Raw genomic sequence first — 25,723 nt, 5'->3', positions numbered from 1 at the left:
ACACAAAAATTAAATGTGATTTTTCTCAAGCCTGGGTATACTAGGTTGTAATTTACCACTTTAATTGGTCGTTCTAGCTTGTTGTGGTGAAAAAAAAAGAGATGGCATGACCTGTCATTGGCTGGTTCGAGTGGCCACTTCACACACTGTGTAATATTTACCATTCTGCCTATGTTTGAACATCCACATTTCCTCAACACACTTCCATCTGTTGACTTTTGTGAAATAAAAGAGCCTAGTATGTAGGTGTTATAATTTAATCATATGAATCTCACCAGGAACAATAAATTTTTCAGCTCTTTAACTTCACAAACGTATACAGATGGAAGAATCGATGGAATACAAATGTTCAAATATAGGCAGAATGATGAATGTTACACAGTAAGTAAAGTGGCCCCATAAACCAGCCAATGACAGGTCATAAGTCTTGTAAATGCCCAGATTTTCATATTACATTCTCAAAAATGTTTTCCTTCTCTGTTGTAACAAATTTAAAGATGAATAACTCCCTAGGGAGGCAATCTAGCCAGTCCGCAATCATTTCGATATACTCAAAACATTGTTGAATTAACTACCTGGTAAAAGAAGAAGCACAAAAATGTAAAAATTGTTCAAAGGCGTAAGAAAAAGTATAACAATTGGAAATTTGTTTTCAGGCGTTTCCTAGTAGGTGAATTGGTTCAGCCGAATGAATCTCACCCACATGAGAAAGGTTTCGGCTCTTTTACTTCACAAATGTCAGCAGATGGGAAGAGTTGAGGAAATGTGGATGTTAAAACATAGGCAGAACGGTGAATGTTACACAGTGTGTAAAACAGCCAATGACAGATCATAAGCCTTGCCCTGTAAATGCCTAGACTTCCATATTCAATTCTCAAAAATGTTTTCCCTCTGTTGCAACAAATTTTGATCCAAATATATCACGTTCAGCTGGGTAACAGGTCATCACCTGAATGCCACCTTTATCTGGAAATAAAATCTGATTGTTCCTGCTAGCTTTCAAAACCAGTTGACTACCTATATATTAAATGTCTAGGAATAATTATTGACCACTGCAGGAGACTGCTGCGAGACATTGCATATATTTATATATAGTTCTATTAAGCGTGTTGTTCAGATGTTTATTAAAATTTAAGTTTATGTAATAATTTTTATTTGTGGTATTCTTTATTAATATGCATGCTTCAGCTTTCTATTATGTTAAATCCCAACTCAGCACAGGGCTCTTGGCCACAGAGAGTTGGGGATAAGTTTTTTTTTGTAATATGCATCTTTATATGGATGAATAAATTTACAATTGGCTCTTTTAAAAAACATTCTCAAATTGGCCTCATAGCAAAACCAAATAACATAAAAATTAATACGGAATGATTTTTTTCGTCTTGAGTCCTAATATCGCCCCCGCGGACAAAATTTTACTTCTAAAATTAAACAGGCAAAATCGCATTTCGGAAATTTCCTTACCCGTGGAATAAATAATAAAAATGATTATATTTTTTTTGCTAACGAGGAAAACGGTATAGATGTCGTCTAGAAATGTATTATACGAGTACATTTATTACTTCTACAGGTATATGAATAAGTGGAATACGATGGATAAGGGAATGGTAAATTATCTACCGCCGTAGCACCTGTTGCTGAGAATGGTTATTTCTCTGGAATGGCTATTAAGACATACACGACATCGCGTTGTTTCGACCACTAAAGGTTTTCCCGCGTTAAAAGCGGAGTACTTCGAGTCCGAAGACTCGTGGGGGAGATGGAGATATTCGCGATAGTCGTTTAATCGCTCGTCGGAAGAATAAAGTTTTAATTACCGACTTAAAACTGTTTCGCACGCAGCTGTCGAGATAAGGTTTGTAGAATGAAATCCATAAAACTTACTGCGCATTCGTCCCGAGTTAAATAAAAACGACGGAAGTGAGAAAATGGTGGAAAGTGGGTCGGTGTGACAATCGGTTCTGTCGTTCCTGCCTAGCTGCCGTCTAGGTTCGTGCGTACGGCGATAAGGAGATACCGCACGCAATGTGACATGTGTCGAGTGTCGTGTCTCGCGTCCTCCCGCTGGCTATTTGCGCGTACGACTCCGAGGCCTATTAATAGGACGGATGCCATCTCCAGAGGCTGGCGCACTAAGCTGGAAGTTATGCGGGAGGCATTCTACTTTGGGTCGCACCCATCCTGGATAGATTAGGAGAGATCCACACCACGAAAGAGCTATTTAAACCCGCAGAATGCGCCGACGGTACTCGCTCTAAGTTGTCCAGGGAAACGCTTCCGCATAAAAATAGACATGATTATGCGTCTAAAAATGCAGGTTTTATGTAACGCATATGTTAAACTCTCTCTACTTAGTAGAATATATTGCGGCTTAAACGTAGTCCTTTGGAATTCGGACAGTAATTGGGCATACGTTTAGTGAAATGTTTAGCGGCTTTGATGATGGAATATTTATGAAACGGAACACTTTCCTTTAATGTATCCATTTACTAAACAGATAAAAACCACCATCAAACGTTTGGCCACTCCCTTACACATAATTTCGTTAAGAAATTTAGACACGATGTCATAATTATTTCATAATATTTTATCTAGAATAGAAAATATTCGTGTCAGACGTTAGAAATAAAAACATTAACGGCATAATACGTTATGGTCTCCATATTCTAAATACAGTTTTATTTCATATAACTGAAGAGGCATGATAGGGCGTTTTGTCAAAGTTTGTCGTGCGTTAGTAGCTGTTAACTAAAATAATGTTGGCGTAAGGGTGATCCGATAAAAAATTTGACACCCAAAAAGGTGTTCAAAAAGAAATAAGAAAATAATTTGTACACGAGTGAGTAAGTATGTTTCATATTATTTTCTTTTCCGTATTCAGAGTTTACTGGAACTTAATTTTACACGGTGGATACGTTCCACTCAGTACCGTGTAAAAAAAGTATACTAAAAAAAGAACAATGGAGGATAGGTTTTTTAGCATAAAAATGAATTCGGGATTTCAAAAAAAAAAAAAATTGGTAAATTTTTATAGTACATAAATGTTATTAATAAATACTACTAAACGACAAAATAATGCTTTAAAAATAGTAACTAAATAACTATAATAAATGGCGATTTTCGGCACTTAATTGAAACTGAAAGTGCAATATCTCACAACTAGTAAAATGTTAGTTACAAATTTGTTCCAGAAACCCGACATTATACAATACGCCTTATTAGTAAAAAAGCGATGTAAGGCATTCCAAAAATGAATAGTTTAATAATTTATTGTATTACTATTACGCATTGTTAAATTAATGTTCTTTTTTTTTTAAACTTTGTGTAAAAAGAGGTTCCGGTGTATTTGATTTTTATAAATATTGTGGTACTGTATATTTTATTTATTAAAAGAAAAGAACAGCCATTGTAACAAAAAATACAACAATAAGAAATAAACCAAAATTATAGGCCAATTAAAGTTTTCATATATAAGTAAAACCAATGCAAAAAAAAAAAAGAAAAAAAAGCGTGCCCGTGAAGTCACTCCGGATAACTCCACTTGTAAAAAATAAAATATAGCAATAGTTATGAAAAATAACATGATTATACTTTTTTTTTACTGTCTTAAAAAAATCCGTTCGTCAGCGGATGCACACGGAGTAACCCCAGATTAGCCTTCCTTTCTTTTTTCTTTCAAACAAGAGAAAATAAATATAATATTAACGTATATAAAAAAAAACATGCAAAATCTTTTTAAATATGAACAGTTAGATTGAATTGTAATTATTATTTGTAATTAAGGTTCTAGCATATTATTTATGGTTGTTTAGAGTGAGAAAATATCTGTCGACTTCAGAAAAAAAGTTTTTATAATAATTTAAGGTTCTGGAAAAAGATGCATTCTCATTGTTATTTGTGCTTGATACGAATTTTATTTTAATTTTGTGGGAATAAAGGTACAACAAACTGCGGTCTCATTATTCTGTTTTACTGATGATGCATCTAGACTTATAATAACAAATATTTTAGGTGTCATCATTATGTTTAGTGAGTAGATGAGATGAGGATACAGCCGAGTACGTAATGGGTTACACAGTGTAGCGTAGTATTGTTGTAATGGCGCGTGCGCGGTAGCCTCCCGCCGGGGCCGCCATTTCCTGTGGCGGGGGCCAATTATTACTTTTTACTACACGCCGGACCTGCACCTGTTGCCGTTGCTGTCGCGTCTCTGGCCGCGTATCTTCAAATCTCACAATCGGCCAAAGTTATGCGAGAGCCTGTCAACAACTCGATTTTAAAAATTGAGCGCCGAAAAGCCACAGGGTCAGATGGGGAACAGGGTAGTCAAAAAGTTTATTTCCATTTTAGAAAAATCTATATTTATTTAATGAACATTTTTCCTACCGTAAATTAAAAGTTTAGCTTAACTTCACCAAGAAAAAAGCAGTGAGTGTCCATGATTAGAAAACCTGATGCCTTGTAATGATGTTATTTAGAATTTAAAATATTTTGATACATAAGCGTTTTGGAATTTAAAAAATATATATGTATGTCGATAGTGGGATGACAAAAGGGTATATCTGTTATTTTCTTAACTGTACAGGAGAAGAAAATATTTATTATTTATTTATTTATTTAATTACTAAAGTTAGTTAATATTACATTGTATATTAACTAATATATTTACAATTATAACAAATACTTATTAAATATTTCTTACATAACTACATTATTACAATAAACATAACATTTTTTTTTTAAATCCGTAAGTTTTCTTTCATTCTTCATACTTTCAGGAATCTCATCATACAGTTTTAACCCTTTATACATTAAGCTATTTTGTGATTTTGTTTTTTTCTTAAGTGGTAGTCTTATCCTATTTCTATTTCTTGTCCTATATTTATGTACATTTCTATTTAATATAATTTCACTTATAAAATACTTTGGCATGAGATTATTAAACACTTTATATATAAATACAAATACATTATACAATAGTCTTTTCTTTATTCCTATCCAGTTCAATTGTTTTCTCATTTTTTCAACACTATTATATTTGCTTTTTTTCATTATGTCAATCATTTTTTTTAAAGAGATATTAGCGCTCTTATATTTTACCTAAATATTTCAATTTCGGTTGCTATTTTCAACGAGTTGTAAATAACTCATTATTAGAAAACGGAAATCAAGTTGGGGTAGAGTGGGGTTTGAACCTCGGACCTCTGATCCGTGAGTCCGTAACCTAGCCACGGGACCACGACCTGATTGGAAATTTAATATGGCCATTGCATTTAAGAAAAATGTTTGCAATTGGTTGGTGCACATTGATAGGAACGAGGTTGTCAATCTTTTAAAAGTTCGAGATTAGCAATTGGCAAAAATTGACAAATCTGCTTTCCTTCCATACTTTTACTTATGTATGTTTGTATTATTTAATTTAGTACTCACTTTTATTTGGCATATTATTTATTTCTCCTATTTTTTACTTTAGTATAGGGTGAGTTTCTAGAAACCTGATCTCAATTATCATTTCAATTATGTTTTTATATATATATTATTTTTCAATTGATTTCAGTGATACTATTTTTTTTTTTTAATACTACTATATTTTTTACTATTATACTATATTTTGTTGATTTCAATGATACAATTATTTTGTATGAATCTAAATTTGCATAATTTATATTTGAATATCTGTACCTCAGAGGCAGACGGATGCAAATCCAAACGTCAAACGTTTAACAACAGCCGAAAGAATCTACTTTTTCTAAGTGATTTCTAATAATTCAAAACATCAATTCGTATGTTCAGTATCTTAATACATTGGTACTTTCATTAAAGGACCTATATTTCTTCAAAATCAATGGACATGATCATAAACTGGATACGAAAGTCGAAATGTCATTTCATCAAATTCTGGATTTGCATCCGTCTGCCTCTGAGGTACAAATATTTATATCTGTTTTTTTTCACACTGTATTCTTTGGAATTTTATTATTTATTATTTATACCTTGTTTTTCTGGATTGTTATTCTATTGCATCACACGTCATTACAACTTAATCTAATTAATTTTACGATGTATTTTTTAATGTTAATTATTATGGCTTGATTCGGGCACAGACTAAAAATCCTCAATAAGTTCATTAATATTTAATCAAGTGTGATTTTGAATGCGTAAATATTTTTATTTTTTTAATGTGCAAAATGCTCTAAAGATATAGTATATCGTTTTGTCATATAGTGAAAGAGAATGAGATTTTGGCATGTTTTGTGTAAAAAAATAGGTTTTGTAAAAGGTGACTGATAATACCCTTTTGCCATCACACTACCGATTTGATTAAAGTTGATTTTAAAGAGCTTTGTGGCTTAGTTGACTATTGTGTAATACCGCCCGATTAGAGAAAGAAAAAACCCTGCCCCATACCAAATGGCGGGAAACTGAAATTGGTCAGTAGGGAACGAAGACGGGAGGTGATCGCGAAGCAGTACAAAAAAACGCATTAAAGTACAGTTAAATATAAAAAAAGTTGTAGCTATTTTGTAAAATTACTAAGTGCTTACACTGCCTGCCCATGTAGTAATGGTGGTAATGCAATACCAACACAAGTATTTGTTTGTTTTACACCACAAAAGCTAAACACAGGCCACACAGACCAAAAAGCCCAATGAGGAAGCTCAGTGTTTTTAAAAATATTTTTTTATATTTTAATAGACGATAAACTAAGCCAAAAGTTTTTCGAATATTTTTATGTACCGTATTATCAGCGCTATATTTTTTTGAAGATTTGCGTTTTTGTAAATTACTCCGCCTGCGACGTCTCAAGTCCTCTACGTTGAGTTGTCCTGATTGATGAGTTCCTTCCCGGTAACCGGAAATGTATCACAAAACTCTGTCATTGGTTGATTTTGGAGAACTTGACGACGTCGTTCAAAGTAGTACATTTTTATATTAAAAAAAATAAACATAAATTTTTTCATACATTTTAAGAAATTTCAGCTTACAAAAAAATGCTCTTATTTTTCCAGTGCGTTAAAAAACATTTTTCTATCCAATTTCCCGTTTCACTGAACTTCATAATTACAGTGGTAAATTACAGCACACCGCATCCAGGCTTAAGGCAAATCACATTTCATTATTGTGATCATACCAGGTATTGAAACAAGACATTTAAGAACATTATTTTTTGGTATGTGTATTTTTTGTACATACACAAATCTGGATTTCTCCGACAGGTCATAAGCCCTGTAAACGCTCGAATATCCATAATCCTGAATTTGAAAAAATTCTACCTCATCTCTGTAGGGATATTAATAAAAAAGACATTTAAGCCGTGTAAATGCAATGATTTCCATAATGCCTTCTCAGGTAAAAACTAAATGTCACCTATATAATTCCTGCATCGCACCTAATTTCCTCCACGGGTGCGAATTGTTCACTAGAGCCCAAAACAGCAAAATATCGTTGAGGTATATAACTAGAGTAAACAGGAGCGTTCGAAATATGTTCCCTCAACCTGCGGCCAATTGGCATATGTTTGATAGAACGGACTTTAGTCTGTTGCGAGCGTTCACCGGCTATTTTTCTCCTCGCAATTACTAAAATGCCTATTTGTACGCTAAGATACTGCACAAATCGATCTGAAAAAGCGATGGTATAACCTTTCACCGGTAGGTAATGTTTTTATCTTAATCAATACTTGTTTAAAATAGCTATTTTAATGTTAAAAAGTTTGACTGATATGTTACTAGCTATCTCCTGTCTCTGCCCTGCTCAGTTAGTCGGGCATATAGTGAAATAATAAACAAAGGTGACGCGTACGCGGAATGGAGCGACACACTGAATATACGTTACAGTAGACCGATGTAAACAGTCCGTGCTTTTTACTGTATTACTTGTTTTGCTTGTCAAAGTCGACGTGATATGACGTGACGATACTTGCTCCTCTGCTGGTCATTCCTTTCATTTGGGGACGACTTTTTAGCTCGGATTTTTATGGTGTAATATCTCTATTATATCTCAATGCAAAATACTGAAATTAAAGAATAGTCTTATTTGTCTCAGAAGAATTTGGATAAGCGGTGGTTTGACTAGTGAGGAATGAAAAATGATAGAAAGGACGCAGCAACCTACGGTGACAACTGTCATCAAGTAGAGGCGATACTACTGGCTGAACCATACATTATGGATGCCTCCCGAGAGCCTTATTTACAAGGCATCAGGTTGTCGCGGTTCTGAACGTTCAAGGCTGACAGTTCGTCGGCAGTTTATGTCTGAACTACGGGACGCAGATCTGACTTGGGAAGACACACAGGAGTTAATCGCAGACAAAGAGGCTCGGAGACATTTTGAGGACACCATATGCTTCACCTACGCTTACCTTAATGGTTGTATGTGTAACTGCTCTTTTGTAACAATGAGTTTTGCCACTATTATTCCTGGGGTGCGATGTATACAATCAGTATAAGTGCAGTGCCCTATGCACTAACAGGTGCGACTAAGGAAATGGTGGTAAAGTAGAAAACTTACAGAAAAGGAGCGAACTTTCCAAGTAAAATTAACGCTAATAAAGCAATTAAGTTAATACTTTGACATTATGAAAATGGTTAATAATCATTATAAATGAATATAAAGCAAAATTAAAAAATGGACATGATATAAAATGGCAGCCACAGCTTATGCTAGAGCAGTTGCAATACATTGTCAATTAATCGGTGTTTCATAATTTTGCGATATAAATACCGTAGTGTGAGTGACGTCATTTTAACCCTTAAACTGTAACATAATCTTTTCTATACTGGGATTACCAGTTTTAGACTCTTCCTTTCTAACTACGTGTCATAATCGATATTATTATAAACATGTTTGCAGATATTTTATTTCTTCACTTTGTTACTGTTTTATTTCAGTTAAATGTTAGTTTCTTTGTTTGCAATAGTTTTTATGAACTGTTGTACTTTATAAATAAATTGAAAACTTTTTTTTTTAAACATGTTTACCATTCATATATATAAATACAACAAAATAAGATAAAGAATAAGAATATGTTTTGCGAGTAAACGACGTTACCGTTTCAGGGTTAAGGATCTCTCGCTGGGTGCAGGACGCGGTACGGCGAGCAGGTGAATATAAGGGCAGGTGCCCCACACACAGGTGCCCGCGCTTTAATGGTGGCCGTAATCGGGAACTCAACCTTCCTAGGAGCACACACTCGGCCGAATGTTAAAATATGTAGATTACCACGAAGAATACGAGAGTGCTCTTTAGATAGGGAACCTTGATTTCGGTAGAGATTTTGGACGGCGCATTTGAAGCGTTGAATAAAAATATTGAAGAGGAAAGGTCACAGTGCGATTTGATTGAAGCCACTTTTTATAGTTCATTTTTGGCTTTTCACTATTATCCGTGACCCTTTTATAGGTCCAGTCAGATATACAGATCTCGTGGCTGCCAAAAAGAATTGCGAGGTTTTAAAAGAGTTTTGTAATCGTTTTGGCAAATTGATCACGTCCAATCAATTTAATCCCAGTCAGTGAAGAATTCAAGTACATGTTATTCTCAATCCATTTAAGTACACATTGTATACTTCCAGATTGTCTTCTTTTAGCACAAAGATACCAAGGCTATCAAATTACAGAGAGCTCTTATTATATACCATTTTTTCTTGTATGTGGGCACCGCTAAGGGCACTACAAGGGGCGAAGTTCTCAGATCGGTGTGCTTACATGGCAGGCAAGCTGTATATTTTTGTCTTTTAAATAAATCATGTGATTTTTTAAAAATAACTGAATACTAGTTACACTTACATAAAATAACAAAACATACGCAAATACTGATAAATTAATCCATTTTACTTGTCCACATCATGAGGTTTACTTGGTTTTTTTATGATAATTTCCTGTTATTTTTATTTGTATTAGAAAGGTGCAGAAAAACTTTTTTTTATTAGTTTGGCGCGATCTAGATATTGTTAATTTTTGTATATATATTTGAATAAAAAAAAATATATAACTCTAAATAAGTTTGTTGGTTTGTTTCTTCAGGTAAAAGTTTTTTACTCAATGATTTTAATATTCCGTAAAAATTCGATCTTATCGCGCGTAAAAGGTAAGCCTTACAAATAAATAAACCGGGTGCATTAAATATTAAAAAGATTGGATGTGAGAAACAAGCGTTTAGCTAGTAGATTAGCTAGTAGAAGATACTCGCACTAGGCACATACCTACTACATTTCTGGGCATCCCGATAGCTTACAACTCGGGGCTTGTACACAATATACAGCACAACCTGTTAATGGCGTCAAAAATGTTGCATGAATTTCATAATGCAGGCATCTAGAATGGAGGGCCGACGCCCGTCATTCGTAATTTAGACTAGGTAATATTAAAAGATGCCGACAAATTGTATACTTTCGGTAGGACTTACGCACTAACACAAATACTGTCGAGTTATGGTGCTTTAAAAAAACATCTCCATAAATTTAAAAAAAAGATATTGATCAGAGTCCTGGCGATGGACTAATCTCTCATGACGCCCTCCATATATTACAAGATTGTCTGATGTTTGACGCCGGAAGGTTACGAGAATTTGCGCATATTATGGCAAAAATTTTGATAATCCAAAGGAAATAATAAGAAACGAGGCCACTGCGGGAATATTCGAGATATAAGATTGATTTTTTAAGGATCCCTGCGATAAAAAATAAAAAAATAGTAATGAAGGAACGTGAAAACTGTAGTATAAAAATCACGTATGAAATGTCACTTCCTGAATATTTAAGTTTTTCTTTTCTACTTCCTCTTCCCTTCCATCTTTACCACCTCTTCCCTTCATAGTGTAGCGTAGATGTTTGGTCAATTTTAATGTCTTAAAAAATACATATGTACATTAATGTTTTGTTTTATAATGAAAAAATTATAATATACCTACAATATGTTCAGATATTTACTACTGATTTTCTCTATGTACGACTATGTACGATAGATGCAGAAATGTTGAGATACGTACATTATGCAAGGCTGATATAAGCATTAATTCTTAATGGACGTCTTGATAGTCCTGTTCTGGTTTCTGAGTTGGCCCTTCACGTACCTGGCTACCGCACCCGTCACACGAATCTATCTCTTTTCCATGTACCCACAGTTCGCACCAACTATGCTCAGAACTCTCCTCTGATTCGCTTGGCGCGTAATTATAATTTATTTTTCAATAAATTAGACATATTTAATTGCAGTAAACTCACTTTTAAAACCTAAATTAAAAAACTATTATTTGAAAAAAATTATGTTTCGTTATAAAAAAAATATATATTTATATTTTTACATTATAATTTTAAATTGTTTCTATTCACTCATATCAAATACACACTTACCCTGTCCTTAAACCTACCCTCACACCCATATACAATCACACACATATTCGCATACCTACCAAAACCACACTCCACTTTTTTACACACGCATCCTCACACACAAAAAAAAACTCGCACACATGCACTTCTATAAATTATATTTAACTGAACTGGATTTTTATAATTGTATTTATGTGGAAAACTGATTTGGCTTTATTTTATGTTTTTTTTTTAATAATGTTGTGTATATTTCTTTGTATTGCTGTTGTTTTTCTTAATAAACAAAATAAAAAATAAATAAATTAATTAATGACAAAATCAAGAAAGGAGCTCTGCGTTGGTTTCGACATGTAGAGCGAATGGACAGCGAAAGAAGGGCTAAAAATATTTACGATGCGAATGTTGATGAATACAGAAATAGAGGAAGACCGAGAGAGACACGGCATGACCAAATTCAACAAATACTTGAATCTGGACATGGTAAAAGTCGGTATAATCGGCGCGCGTGCATGAGAGGATGTATGAATGTAGAAAAAGCGAGATCTGTTAGCTAAGATAGAGCGAAGTAGCGTTCTATTCTCTCTACCTACCCTTACGGGAAAACAGCGTGATGGTTTGTTTGTTGTTTGTTTTGATTTTCTCAAATTGAACGGTTTGGGAAGGTAGGAAGAAATTGTCTTAAGGAAATATGCTAGCCCTTATGAATATGTAAGTAAACAATTCACGTATTTAAGTGTTTGAATAAATAAATAAAAAACGAATATTGGAAAAAAATATTTGTATCTATGGATAAAGCAACGAATAACTGGAGCAATGAAAAAAACAATTTTAAAAGAAAACAAACTAGGCACTACGTAATAATGCAGACGATACCGATTTATTGATTATATTTACGACATAAGCTAATATCAACAGTTACATGAAGAAACATAAATACAAGAAACCGAACAAAAAAAACATAAAACTATGTAGCAAAGACAAACAAGGGCAATACAGAATTGCAGAAGCCTGGGTGAAGATCTATGCAACATCCCATCGGTGATAGATAATAAAGAACTCACGCGAGAGGTAGTATCATACATGGTCAATATAGTGCAGGCAATTGGTAAAATAAACCAAAGTAGGGAACAAAATGCCGAACACTCCTCTAGTGGAACGGAAGGCCTGTTGACTACTGCCAACAGGCCGGCTTCTCCTGAAGAGTTTTAAGTGGTTTCCTCTCCACGTGAGCAAATGCTGAGAAGTTCCTGATTGGCCCAGATAAGTATATCCATCCTGATCCCAACAGTTTAGTTAAATTTAAAGAAATTTAATTGCAGAAAAATCCACTTTTTTTATAAATAAACCTTGTATATTATAAGCAAGGTAAATAATAAAGCAACTCCCATGTATAAAAAAAGGGCAATACAATTATGGTATAAAATATAATCATAAAAACGAAAGACATAAGACTTCGAGCTAAATCATGCTAATCCAACTTTATCCCACACTGTTTTAATCTCGAAGAGATCTCCGAAAAGCCGGAAGATCTATCCCAAAGAATTCCAAGTCGTGCGATGAATTGACTAATCTACACATTCTGGACATTGGGACATAAAAACAAAAGTTGCTCTTAGAAGATTTAATAAATAGCAGATTTTGACTTCTGGTGACATGGATGTTGATAACTCGCTTTTGTTAGCTTTTGAAAACGATGTGTACGTACATTGCGTACGAATGTTTAATTACCCTAAGTTCATGTGTCAGTGCCTGTCGGCGGACCAAGTAAACATACTAATTTATTTTGTGTAAAATGATTTGTAAGAAAACTTATTGTTACGTACACATAAAACAACGAGTATTGAAGATTTGAATGGACTGTAAGTGACAAAAAAAAACATACACTCGAAAATGCGTGCATGCAGAAAACCGCGTTAAGAACATTACGATAGCGAACATTAATTCATTTCTTTTCTTTTAAACTATGCCGAAGTAAGCTTGAAATCATAAGAAAACCATTTAGAAGGAATCTAAAACTTTATCACGCATTTGCGATAAGTTGTCAAATAGTATAATCATGCCTTTACGGGTAAAGTACTGACCATACGTAGGTATTTAATTAATTACAAATTGACTTAACAACAATTATTCGAGGTGCAATGAAAGCTTTTGAAATTCATTATTTCATGCGATTTGCCTTTGCCTAAAGAGGACAAAAGATTTTTCCTTAAGACGCGCCAAGACTTCTTAAAACAAAAGAATTTTCACGATTCAACAATAAGCATTTACGTAGATTCAAAATCCGTGATTGATTACAATTCATTAAATATATAATATAATTAATTAAAATAAAAATAAAATATATCGTGTTTCGTTGCAGTTTTGAATACTATTTTTCTTTTAAAAGCATCAAAACCATAATATAATATGTAAATATATGTTTATACTTAAATTTTTTTTTTTTCATCTTGTTTTAGTTGTAGTTTTTGAATGCTATTTTTCATTCAAATGTATTATATTATAAATACTATTCTAATTTTCAAGGCATCAAAATCAGAATGCATATATTTATTATTTTGTATGAAAACAATATTATGTGTGTACTATTTTATTTGATATTATTTAACACTTATGTCTGAGCACTCGATGACAAACTAGTATGTCGAAATTTTTTTAGGACGAATGTTTGATATTTACGTTGCGCATATTTTTTTAATAAAGACAACAAAAAAAATCCTATCTAATACGGCGAGGATAGGCAGAAAGAACAAAGATATATTTTTATATTTTTTGTTTCATACTAATCCACAGTGGTATAGCCTATGTTAAGTTTTTGTTATTTTCATTGTGTGTTTTGTAATATAAATAATATAGATGTACATACATACCTTGTTTTTAAAACTGTCTGAATATTTGTTAATATCTCTGTTTTTTAAGTTCGTCTTTATTGTTTATTCTCAAATGTAATTTCAAAAAAAGTATATTGCTAAGTGTCCTCGGCACGGGAAACCCCAGTAAGGTCACATTATTTTTATTATTAATAATAGTTTGTAAGCGAAAAATATGAATAAATAAATAAATAAAAAATAAATGAAAATGATGAAACATGAATCTTCGTGTCAGGTGTTTTCTTTAACTCTGCACAAGATGACAATTATTTATAGGTATTTAACTTATAAAATAACTAAAATGCAGTGTTTTACAATTATTTTCAGAATACCATTTTGTGACGTTTTTGAACAAATATGCAACATAAAAAATAATCGAGTTCTTCACTATTAAATAATAGTGTTTAATAGAATAAGCCATAAAGCAATCTGTTTATACAAGGAGCAGAACGTGAAAACCAACATGAATAGAAGGGGGATATTACATTATACAATCGTGGATATTACATTATTATCTCATACACCGATTTATTTATTTATTTAACTATTCATATTTTTTGTCTCACAAACTGTAATTAATAATAAAAATAATGTGACCTCGGGGTTACCCGTGCCGAGGACACTTAACAATATACTTTTTTTCAAAAATATTTTTACATTTGAGAATGTACAAAGAAGACTAACTTCATAAACAGAAATAATTAACAAAATGTTCAGATAGTTTTAAACACTACATATTTATGTTTATAATTCATTTATGTACATCTATATTATTTGTATTACAAAACGCACAATGAAAGAACAAAAACCTAACATAAGCTTTACACTTGTGGAGCAGTTGATTCAATATTGGTTTGGGCGAATGAGACAATCCAGTTTATTTCTACCTAGCTCCACTATTCATTTATTTATAGCCTTTTTGAATATTTTCTCGTTACAAATTGTTTTAATAAATAGTGGAAGTAGTTTATAGATTTAAATTAAATAATACTCAAAATCCCTTTGTCCGAAAGTGGTATTAGTTTGTATTTGTTTAAGTTGTCTTTGTGTTGAGGATCTATTGATTATATTATTTGTATTGAAACTTCGCCGAAAGAAAACATTTTTTAAAACCAATTTCCCGTAGTACTGAACTTCCTCATTAGTAGGAAAAAATAGTTGTACAATAATTATAAAAGTAATAAGCAATCGAAATGAAATTATTGACGATTTTATTGTTCAATACTGAAACATTTCAAAAGATTTTCTTAGTAAAAAATACTCATATGTTTGATGTTTGTAGAACTAACTTTGTAGTTCATTGTTATATTTTAAAGAAATAAATGAAATTACTTTGTTTTATGAACCACTTATTTATTATCACAACCGACTAGTTTCGGCAACCTACGTTGCCCTCTTCAGGGAGGGTAATTTTAGTAATTTTATTTATTGTTTAAAAATACAAATCTTGTCACAACTCACAACACATACAGTATACACCCACGAAGACAAACTGGCAGATTTCTGATGTTTTTACACGTAGAATTATATCTACACGAAGGTTGTAACGATCTAATCATGGAAAGTTTCAATATAAATATGCATTTGATTTAAAAACACAAAAGAAATCATTCTTATTGTTTTCTGGTGCACAACGGATTACTAGGGGAGAAAAAAACATACAAAACGCACACGCGATATTAATCATAATAATTAATAAATAAAATAATATGCGAAATCAGAAAACCTTTTGTTTATCCGTTTAGCGGGAAGGCGTAATATCTGTTTACAATAGGGCATAAGCAAAAAAAAAAAACATAAATAAGTATGACGTTGAATTTTCATAAATATCGAACAATGACAGTAAATACTGAACACGTGAAGGTATCGTTTTTACACGGACTATGTCTGAATTGGAATTTCAATTGCAGAGTATGGATTTTTTGTTAAGTCCAAGAACAATGAAATATTGCAGTGACAAATAACATTAAATAAACAATCTTTTACGCCCAGCCTGTCGAGAATCGAACCTATGGTCGAATCTGAGAACATTTTATATATTTTTATTTATACACTTTACATACAGTTTGTATGTATAAGGGCGGGCATATTGCCTTAAGGTTATTTCTTCCTATCTACCCAAAGTACTCTAAGGACTGAAAGTCTCTTTGGTAAATTGCGGTGTAACATAAAGAAAAAAAACCACATGTCAAACGAGAAAAGCTTCCCGAAGGAGCTCTCTGAACTTAGGTTTTGATATCTATGAAAAAATACAATGACAAGTAAAAAGGCGTTTGTAAAGGAAATTTAAATGCTAATACACCTAATAAGGAAGATGTCCATAAGGCAGGACATAGGAAATAGGAAGTTGAGAGTGTCTGTAATACGCCGCACCAACAAAGACCGTTGCCCCGCATTCGCGAAAATGCTAAGCCGGAAGCGGTGGCGGTGGCGGTGGCGGTGGCGGTGTGCTTGAGTTGCCGAAATTCAATAAACGCAAAACATGAGAAATACTACCGTAATTAGAGTCATTGAAGTTTACGGGCGCAGACTGATCGCGGTCCGATACGCCCCGAGAATGTGCCGTGCGATCCCCCGGTCAACTGTATCAGGGGTCGAGTAACATTCATTAGAAAGGGCTAGATCATAAAAAAAATACCAAGTAAGGAAACAAACTCGAGTACAAAAATGATAGCACAACAGCATTAACACATTTTAAAAGCGGTAATACGAGTGGTATTTATACAAGAATGAAATATTACATCAATTTAATCATTGTTCTTTTTCCAAATCCGCTCCTAACTGGAAGCACGTGGACATCATCAGGCGTTTCCAGGAGACTCTTTCTTTTCTCGTCTCCTTGTCCATCCCGCGATCCTTTGGTTCCGTCGAATAAAGCCGCAAGATCGTCATCGACGGCTTTCCAGGACGGCGAGAGCCCGCAGGTGTGTTGAGGCGTTTCCCTGCCATTGAGGTCCTGGGTTCGATTCCCGGCACAGTGGACGTGAAATATTGATTTTGAAGGTTGTGCAAACTGCAATATTTCATTTTTATTGGATTGGTACCTGAAGCGAAGAACAGATTACTTTACTTTTATGTAACAGATAATCGAAATACGCTGCATTTGGTTTACAAATGCAGTGCCTTATAAATCACTGAGCGTGGAAAGGGGAATGATGATGACGACAAAAATAATAAAAACTGCTTATAAAAAAATTCCAAGCTTATTTTATTTTATTCAAATGAACGACACTTAGTACTTCTACATATTAGTTGAAAAATACATAAAAATATACATACAGGAAAGAGGAGTTAAGTAACACGTTACAAGTCAAATAAAGCGTTAAAAAAATATAACACTGACAACTGTATGGAAGTGAAACATGGAACTGACAGAGGAAGGATGAAAGCCGAGTGAACGCGGTTGAAATGCGATCTCTTAGACGAATGTGTGGGAAATCAATGTATGACAGGGTTACGAATTATGAAATCAGGCGAGAGTGTAAATCTGAGTCAAGTATAATTGATAAAATTAAGAAAGAGTCTCTGAGATGGTTTGGTCACGTAGAACGAATGGACGACGAAAGAATGGTGAAACAAGTATATATGGCAAAAATGAACAGTAACGTGAGACGAGGACGACCAAGGAAGACGTGGCATGATCAGATAAACCAAAATCTTAAGTCTGGTCATGTCAAAAGCAGACAGAACCGAAGGGCATGTATGACAAGATGTATGAATATGGAAAAAGCTACGTGTGTGGCGGTCCATTCTCTCTGCCTACCCCTACGGGGAAATGGCGTGATGATAGTAGTAGTAGTAGTAGTAGTAGTAGTAGTAACACTGACAATTATTTACAAATATTTTAGAAGTGTGGAAAGGTAAATAGCATATATTAAAATATAGACAGACAAACACATTGGTAAAGAAAAATATTTTGTACGTTTGAACAAAATCGAGAAAAAAAAACATGTTAATCAAGGAGTCGAAACAATTTTAAACAATACTACCTTAATGATTAAAAAATATTGTTTTCTAAAACTAAAACTACTTGTCTCTCCCATCCATGAAATAAAAGTGAAGGGCCACCGTATAGGGTTCTAAACGTCACGTGGAATAAATCACCGATGTCCTGGTACTTTTTACTAATTTTTACCGTATAAACCATATTCCAAGAGAGTATTTATTTGCCGACAAGCCATGTAAATTGGCTCGGTTAATATTGTTATTAACAATTTATTTTTCAGGAACTTTGACCTTTTTTGCATTAAAATATATTTTAAATAAATAAATAATGATAAAACTAACTGCGATCTAACATGTTTAGTACTTGATACAACAGATAAAATTAAATATCTTGTGTATACATAGATCAAAACTTAAAATGGAAAGATCATATTAGTGAACTAGTTAAACGAATTAGAAAATGTATATACATATTTATTAGATTAAGGAATATTTTTAAAATACCTTATTACTCAATTGTACAATCTTTGTTACAATATGGTATTGTTGGATGGGGTGATACATATGCCAATATATTAAACACTCTTAAAATAGTACAAAGATTTACTTTAAAAGTAATTTTAAAGAAACCCTCAGCATTCAATACAGAAATGCTATATAAATTACTTAAAATTCATAAAGTAGACACTATTTATAAAATAAATTCCATTATAAAAATATATAAAGAAGAAAACATAAAAGAATTTGAGATGAATAAGTCATGGTCAAAGTAGCGTTGTCTTCAAAGGTGTCAAAATTTACCCCAATGAACTAAAAACTGTTAAAACTAATATATCAATAAATAAATTCAAAGTCAATGTACAGAATTACAAAAATTCTAATAAATACAAAACTATAACAGTGTAAGTCACTCACCAATCAAGAGTTAGAATCTTTTTTTGAGAGTTACAGTTATAACATTGACTAGATGTATAAAATTAGATTGTATAGAATAAAAAAAACATGTACCACTTACGAAATACATTAATAAAAAAAAAAATTAAAAAAATACATTGAAAAATGAAATTGTAGTTATGCAATGAAACAGAAATTTTGTGAAACTGATTTTTTTTAAACGTGTCATGAAAAATATTAGCTAGCGGCCAGAATAAAACTAAAAAACAGGCAGCGGGCTGAAGTTGGCCCGCGGGCAAAAAACTTCCGACACCTGAACTATCAATATAATTTACTTAACGTCTTTACATAATTTCGTATCAAAACGTATTGAATTCTAATCAAACCAGACGCTTGCCATATGCATCTAAAACATAGCCCATCCTTCGCTCGATAAAAAATTGAGTTCATTGAATCGAGATCGCGGGAGCATCAAAATGCGGTTGCACTAGACATGGGTATTACAATTCTAGATTCCGAACGGATTCGGGAATCTCTTGCTCGAAATGTTTCGTACTGAACAAAAATAGTGGAACAGATTGGTGATCTTTCCGCATAAAGTGCTCCAGACCGATAACTTTTGGTGAATTCGGACCGCGTATCGATTATCTGTCATTTTTTGCATATAACCCATAAGTAAAAACAGCTAAAAATAAATTACAACACCGTGGTAGATGAGAATACACACGGAAAATTTACGATTACACGATTCAAATATTGAAAGCTTTTGTAATGAGGATGTTAAAATTAACGATAGTCCGTTACGGCATTTGAAATTCAATTGATAATACTTCAACAATTTTTTTAGTATGCCATGATTTATTTCTATAATACAATGTTATATTGATTTATTTATGTTACATAATTTTTTTTACGATTTATTTTGCTCGTTATGCGAATCACTCGAAGAGTCCAGATCCTGTCTCGAGTTTACAATGTGACACAATCGAGACATTGCAATGTACATGCACGCTAAAGTTTGTGCTGTGCTTATCGAGGTTCCACGGTATTTCAATAAAATCAAACTTTTTTTATGCGTTTATAAAAATAATGTAATATATGTTTTATTAATATTTAAATCATCAAATTTGTGGTCAAATGTTTTACTAAATGTTATTAAATATTTGTATATTACCACTTACCGACTTTTCTATGTCTACCGGTTTCGAGACGTACCCGTCTCTTTGTCAGGACACCAATTGTCACCATAGTCACCATACACCTATTAAAGTCACACCCCTCCCTTCATTCCCTCCCTCTTTTTTCGTATATAACGTTTCTCCCACAACCTAAAATATTTTCATAACCTAATCAGTGCATGTAAGGGTGACTTATTAGAAAGCATGTCGTGTTGGTTTTATATTTTTGTGCAACAACTATGGTGAAGGTGTATAGTGGGTTATGCATGTTGGTTTAATTGGTATACTGACGAAGAGACGGGTGCGTTTCAGAACCGGTAGACATAAAAAAGTCGGTAAGTAATTTTACACAAATATTTAATAACATTTAGTTTAATGTTTTTATCTAGAAGGTGACAACTTAGACAAAAGCACTCGTTGCTTAATAAATAAAATTGTAAAACTAAATCAAAAAGTATCTTAGATATTTCGTATCAAAATCAGTTATTTATGACCAACAAACAAATAAACATGAATCGTGACGTATTAGGGGCGTGGTTAATGGAATCACCGTTTTTGTGCGAATTCAAAATTACTAATATTTAGCAAAAAAAATTTTTTTACTAGACAGTATTTCATAGACCTTTATTACTTAAAAAATGTACAAAAAACGTAATATTTCCCTATTCCAAAATATATATTAAAAAAATAACAGTCTAATTTTCTATCTCAATTTTTTTATACAAGGACGGAGAAACAATACAGTTCGGTGTGTTAAATAGAACCAGAATTCTGGGCGAGTGTTTTCGACTCGATGGCCATTTTCAGATAAAGGACCCGAAAAAGAAATCAAGTGAAGAAAAGTCCGCCTCGTAGGATAGTTGTTGGCGTGCTCGCCTACCATGCTTGAGGTTCTAGGTTAGATTCTTGGGAGGGTTTACTTTTTATAAGTAATATTTTTAATTTAAATTTTTGCTATTATTTAATAATGTGCGTGCTTCCACTTTCCATCATGTTGTATCCCAACTCAACACAGGGCTCTTGGCCTCATACAGTTAGGGACACGTTATTATTATTTTTGTAATATATATAATATATAATATAGGTATTTCTATCAATGAATAAAGAATAAAAGAAATGAATATGGTGATTTTGCACTGCAATATTTTCTTGTCCCTGGCTTGGCACCTGAAGTGTAAGACTGATCACCTTACCTACCTATAATGATTAAGATACACTGCATTTACTTTTCAATGCAGAGCCCTATGCGCCATGAGAAATGGACGAGGGTTTGATGATAATGATGTTGCACTAATAAAAATAAAAATAATGGTAATTATATCTTACTTTTTATATTTTATTTATGTACCACACTTGTAAAATCCCCCTGGGCGTTTATGTGAATTAAAAAAAATTAATTTCAGTGAAATGGCTAAATAATTCAAAGCCAATTCTATCATATAAAACAAAAACAGATATATGAATTTAGTAAAACAATATAGAGATAACTTACAAAATATGTACAACATATAAATAAAAATGTACAAAATAAATATAAGTAATCAAATTGTAATGAGAGAAGAAAAAAATAAGCACTTGGAATAATGCTTCCTAAAATGTTTAATCAAATTATCGAATGAAGTCGGGTTTTTTATTTTGACAAACGTCGGTAATTCTCTGAACGCTTTTTGTGCGTAAATAAGAAAATTTATAATATTCACTTCGCAAAACATAAGCTATAAACATCTGAGTTTGACACAGGAAAAACTAAATAGTAGCAGGGTTTTCATAAAGTAGGTCAGAATTACAAAGCTTTTTTATATCAAATATGTACGCTCCTATACAGCCTCGCATGATACATAACATTTATGTTTAATTCATCACTCATAGCCTTTTCGTTTTCCGGGTTGAAACATTGCCAAAAGTATTCCACCCTTCACTTCAACACACCAACCGACCAACACAGTCGTGGCAATTTCCGTTAGTCGTACAGCTTAGGTAAAACCATTATTCATAATACGTTTTTTTTTTATTGAATTTATTAATCTTATAATTGCATAGATTTACAGTACATGTGAATAATAATGGAACAAAATGATAAGAAAAACAAATCCCACAAAGGTATGCGTGGGTATACTGGTTAATTTTTTTATTTTTTATTTTTATTTATTTTTATTTTTAACAAAAAAAATATTTACAAATAAACCAAAATTATAGGCCAATTATAGTTTTCTATACATTACTAAATACAATGTCAAAAAAGAAGAAAAAAAGCGTACATTGAAATTGCCACTCCGTATCATTCCACACGTAAAAAATAAATAAAATATTACAATAATAAGGATAAAGTTGTCTTAAACAAAAATTGTCATGAATATGCTACTAGACAAAAGGATAAAATAAGACTACCATTATTGAAAAGAGCTGAGTCGCAAAATTGTTTGATGTATAAGGGTTTAAAAATGTATGATGAGATGCCTGAATGTATGAAGAATGAAAAGTGTCTGAAAGAATTAAAAAATAAATGTATAAGTTACTATAAATAAATGTAAATATATATAGATGATGTAAATGTACATAATAGTTTATATTAGTTTTAATATAAGCTAACTTAAGAAATAAATAAAAAATAAAAAAATGAAATAATAAAAAAATGAATAATTTTTTTTTTGTTTAATCGAACTTAAAAATATATCTATCAGTCCTCCCTTCTTTCTTCTTTCAAACAAGAGAAAATAATTACAATATTAAAGTGCACAAAAAACAAAATATTAGGTAGGTACAGTTAGATTAAATTATAATTACTATTTTTAATTGGGGTTCTTGCATTTTCTTTAAATTTGTTTGAAGTGAGGAAATATAGCCATTTCAGCAAAAAACGTGTTATCATTATTTAAAATTCTGGGCAAAGATGCATTCTTATTATTATTCGTGCTTGAAATACCAACATGAAATAATTGTTGCAGCCGAGTTGTACGTTGAGGAATACGAATTTTAATGTTTTCAAGCAGTTGATGGCAACCTAAGTTATCATAACATATTTTGTAAAGGAAAGCCGTATCATTGATGATTCTTCTAGATTGTAAGGTATCGATTTTATGATGTACTGCAGCTTCTTCATAGTTATTGAAATGTAAATATTAACGATAGTTTAGATCAGTTTAACGTGACAACGAATTTATGAACATAATAATACATACATACGGATACATACATGCACACACATATCCAACACATACTACAATCAGTAGTCGTAAACGGGTTTAGTTCCGATGTTGTAAATGTACCCTCAGGCGTTCCACAAGGATCGCATTTGGGGCCATTACTATTTATAATTTTTATCAATGACATTGGTAAGTGCTTTAAATTTGCAAATTTTTTACTTTTTGCTGATGACATGAAAATATATTTAAAAATAAAATCTAATTTAGACTGTGTCAAACTCCAAGAAGATCTCGATAGATTAAATTTATATTGTAAACAAAACTTACAAAAATTGAATATTAAAAAATGCTCTGTGCTCACATTTTCAAGGAACAACTTTAAAATCATCCATAATTATTGCCTTGACTATCAAGTACTTACTAAAGTTAATGAGATGCGGGATCTCGGGGTTCTACTTGACAATAAGTTAACGTTTGAGGCACATGTCAACTCAATTGTGAAAAAATCATACCAAATGTTAGGTTTCCTCTTCCGTATAGGGAGAGAATTCAATCATGCGCGCACTCTTAGAACTCTTTACTTCACATTTGTTCGAAGTCAATTAGAATTCGCATCTCCCGCTTGGAGCCCTCAATACAAAAAATACATTAACCGAATTGAATCTATACAATCAAAATTTTTATCGTATTGCAATTTTAGACGGTTGACTCAGAATACAGGTCCAGATGAGTCTATAAACTTACCTAAACTCCAAACTCTCCAAACTCGAAGGAACATGGCTGATGCCATTTTTATGTATAAAACTTTGAATAACATGATAGATTGCCCTAAGATACTGTCACTTATTAATTTTAGAGTCCCAGTAACGCAGACCAGAAACCAATCTCTTTTTAAAATTTCTAAATGTAAAACTAAATCTTTTCAAAATTCATTTGTAAATAGAACCTGCCATATGTGTAATCAAAAATTAAATTGTATTGATATTAATAATATATCTTTAACTTCCTTTAAAAGTGAAATTTCCAAAAATAATTCAAGTTATTATGTTGCGCCTTGAATCCGCAGCCTATATTATGCAGGTGATGTGCAGTTCTGTATGTAGGCACATAATAAATGAACACTGTATGGTCAACTATAGTTGTATTATTTATTGTAATGTGCAACTGTGTGACCAATATTCATTTACATTTCTAGTAATATTATAAGTTTTGTATGATTAGTTATTTTATGTTATGTATAATTTTTATGTGACAACATTTACAATAACAATATTATGTGGAAGCCTCTAATTGGACTTTGTGATATGTATTTATGGTATAACTGATTCTTATAAATGTACAAATGTCTGTTGGCTTTCCAATGAAATAAAATAAAATAAAAATAAACAACATACATGTGTATATATACACACATACTCGAATACACATGTAAATAAAAAATACACAATATAAATATTTTACTACAAAAAACCTAAGAGTTACGTATTTTGCTAGCAATTTAGCTAAATAAATCAAGAACATATCTTTCCACGACCCATTAGTAATATATTTTCCCAGAGAGACAAGACATTGCCCTGTTAATGCTCCATTTATCGATAAGTGAGCCAATGTGCGTATAATCTTCGAACTGTCGTTAGATAATTTTTTGTAAACCTTAAGCATTCTTGGTATTAGTGAAAAGAAGCCAGCCACAGCAAGTGTTGAATACAAACACAATGGTGAATGTTACACAGTATGTAAAGTAGCCACTTAAATCAGCCAATGACAGATCATAAGCTTCATAAATGCCTAGACTTTATATTCCATCTCCAAAGTGTTCTTCATCTCTGTTGCAATTTGTATTATGTAAATCATAATGATATAATCTTAAGAATTACAACCCAAGGGGGTTAAATCCAGCTCTTGTCTAAAAAAAAATTGGACAAACTCAAAATTTTGACAATGTCATATATTGTTTATTAAACAGGGTGTTAGGCAGACGGTTGTCCAAACGGAATAGGCGGCTAGGGAAGGCCATTGCCGACTCGATCAGCCCCAATAACCTGGACTTGGGATTTTTTTTTAGTTTTAAGAAAAAAGTCCGATATTAATACCTTAAACTGAAATCAAAAAAAATTCGTGAGCACAACCGCTAAAATAATATATTGTTCTTTATTTTAAGTGTTGTTTTGTTCTGTTCTACTTGATACCTGCACCAAATAATACTTATACTAGAACAAAACAACATTTAAAATAAGGAAAAATATATCATTTTAGCGGTTGTACTCACGAATATTTTTTTTTTCGTTTTGTTAAAACGGTCCTCAATTATAAGTGGAATCTATAATAATACCTAACTCATCAACTCATCCACATTTTCTCAAC

At 32.3% G+C, this 25,723-nt stretch overlaps 1 protein-coding gene across 1 annotated transcript in view; it reads right to left on the bottom strand.

The window, feature by feature from the left end:
• LOC148282345 (tRNA dimethylallyltransferase-like) overlaps window positions 1-17,148 on the bottom strand; it is a 126,063-nt gene extending 108,915 nt beyond the window's left edge. Inside the window, exon 1 of the mRNA XM_088225220.1 lies at window positions 16,982-17,148. Coding sequence (XP_088081346.1) covers window positions 16,982-17,148 — 167 coding nt within the window. The remainder of the gene's footprint in view (window positions 1-16,981) is intronic.
• Window positions 17,149-25,723: the final 8,575 nt, after the last annotated feature.

Source organism: Micrasema longulum, unplaced genomic scaffold (genome assembly GCF_059751315.1).
Source record: "Micrasema longulum isolate JH-2025_06_02 unplaced genomic scaffold, ASM5975131v1 h1tg000336l, whole genome shotgun sequence".
In the NCBI taxonomy this organism is placed as follows: Eukaryota; Metazoa; Arthropoda; class Insecta; order Trichoptera; family Brachycentridae; genus Micrasema; species Micrasema longulum.
The sequence above is the reverse complement of the archived record's forward strand: the minus strand, read 5'-3'. Positions and strand labels throughout refer to the sequence as shown.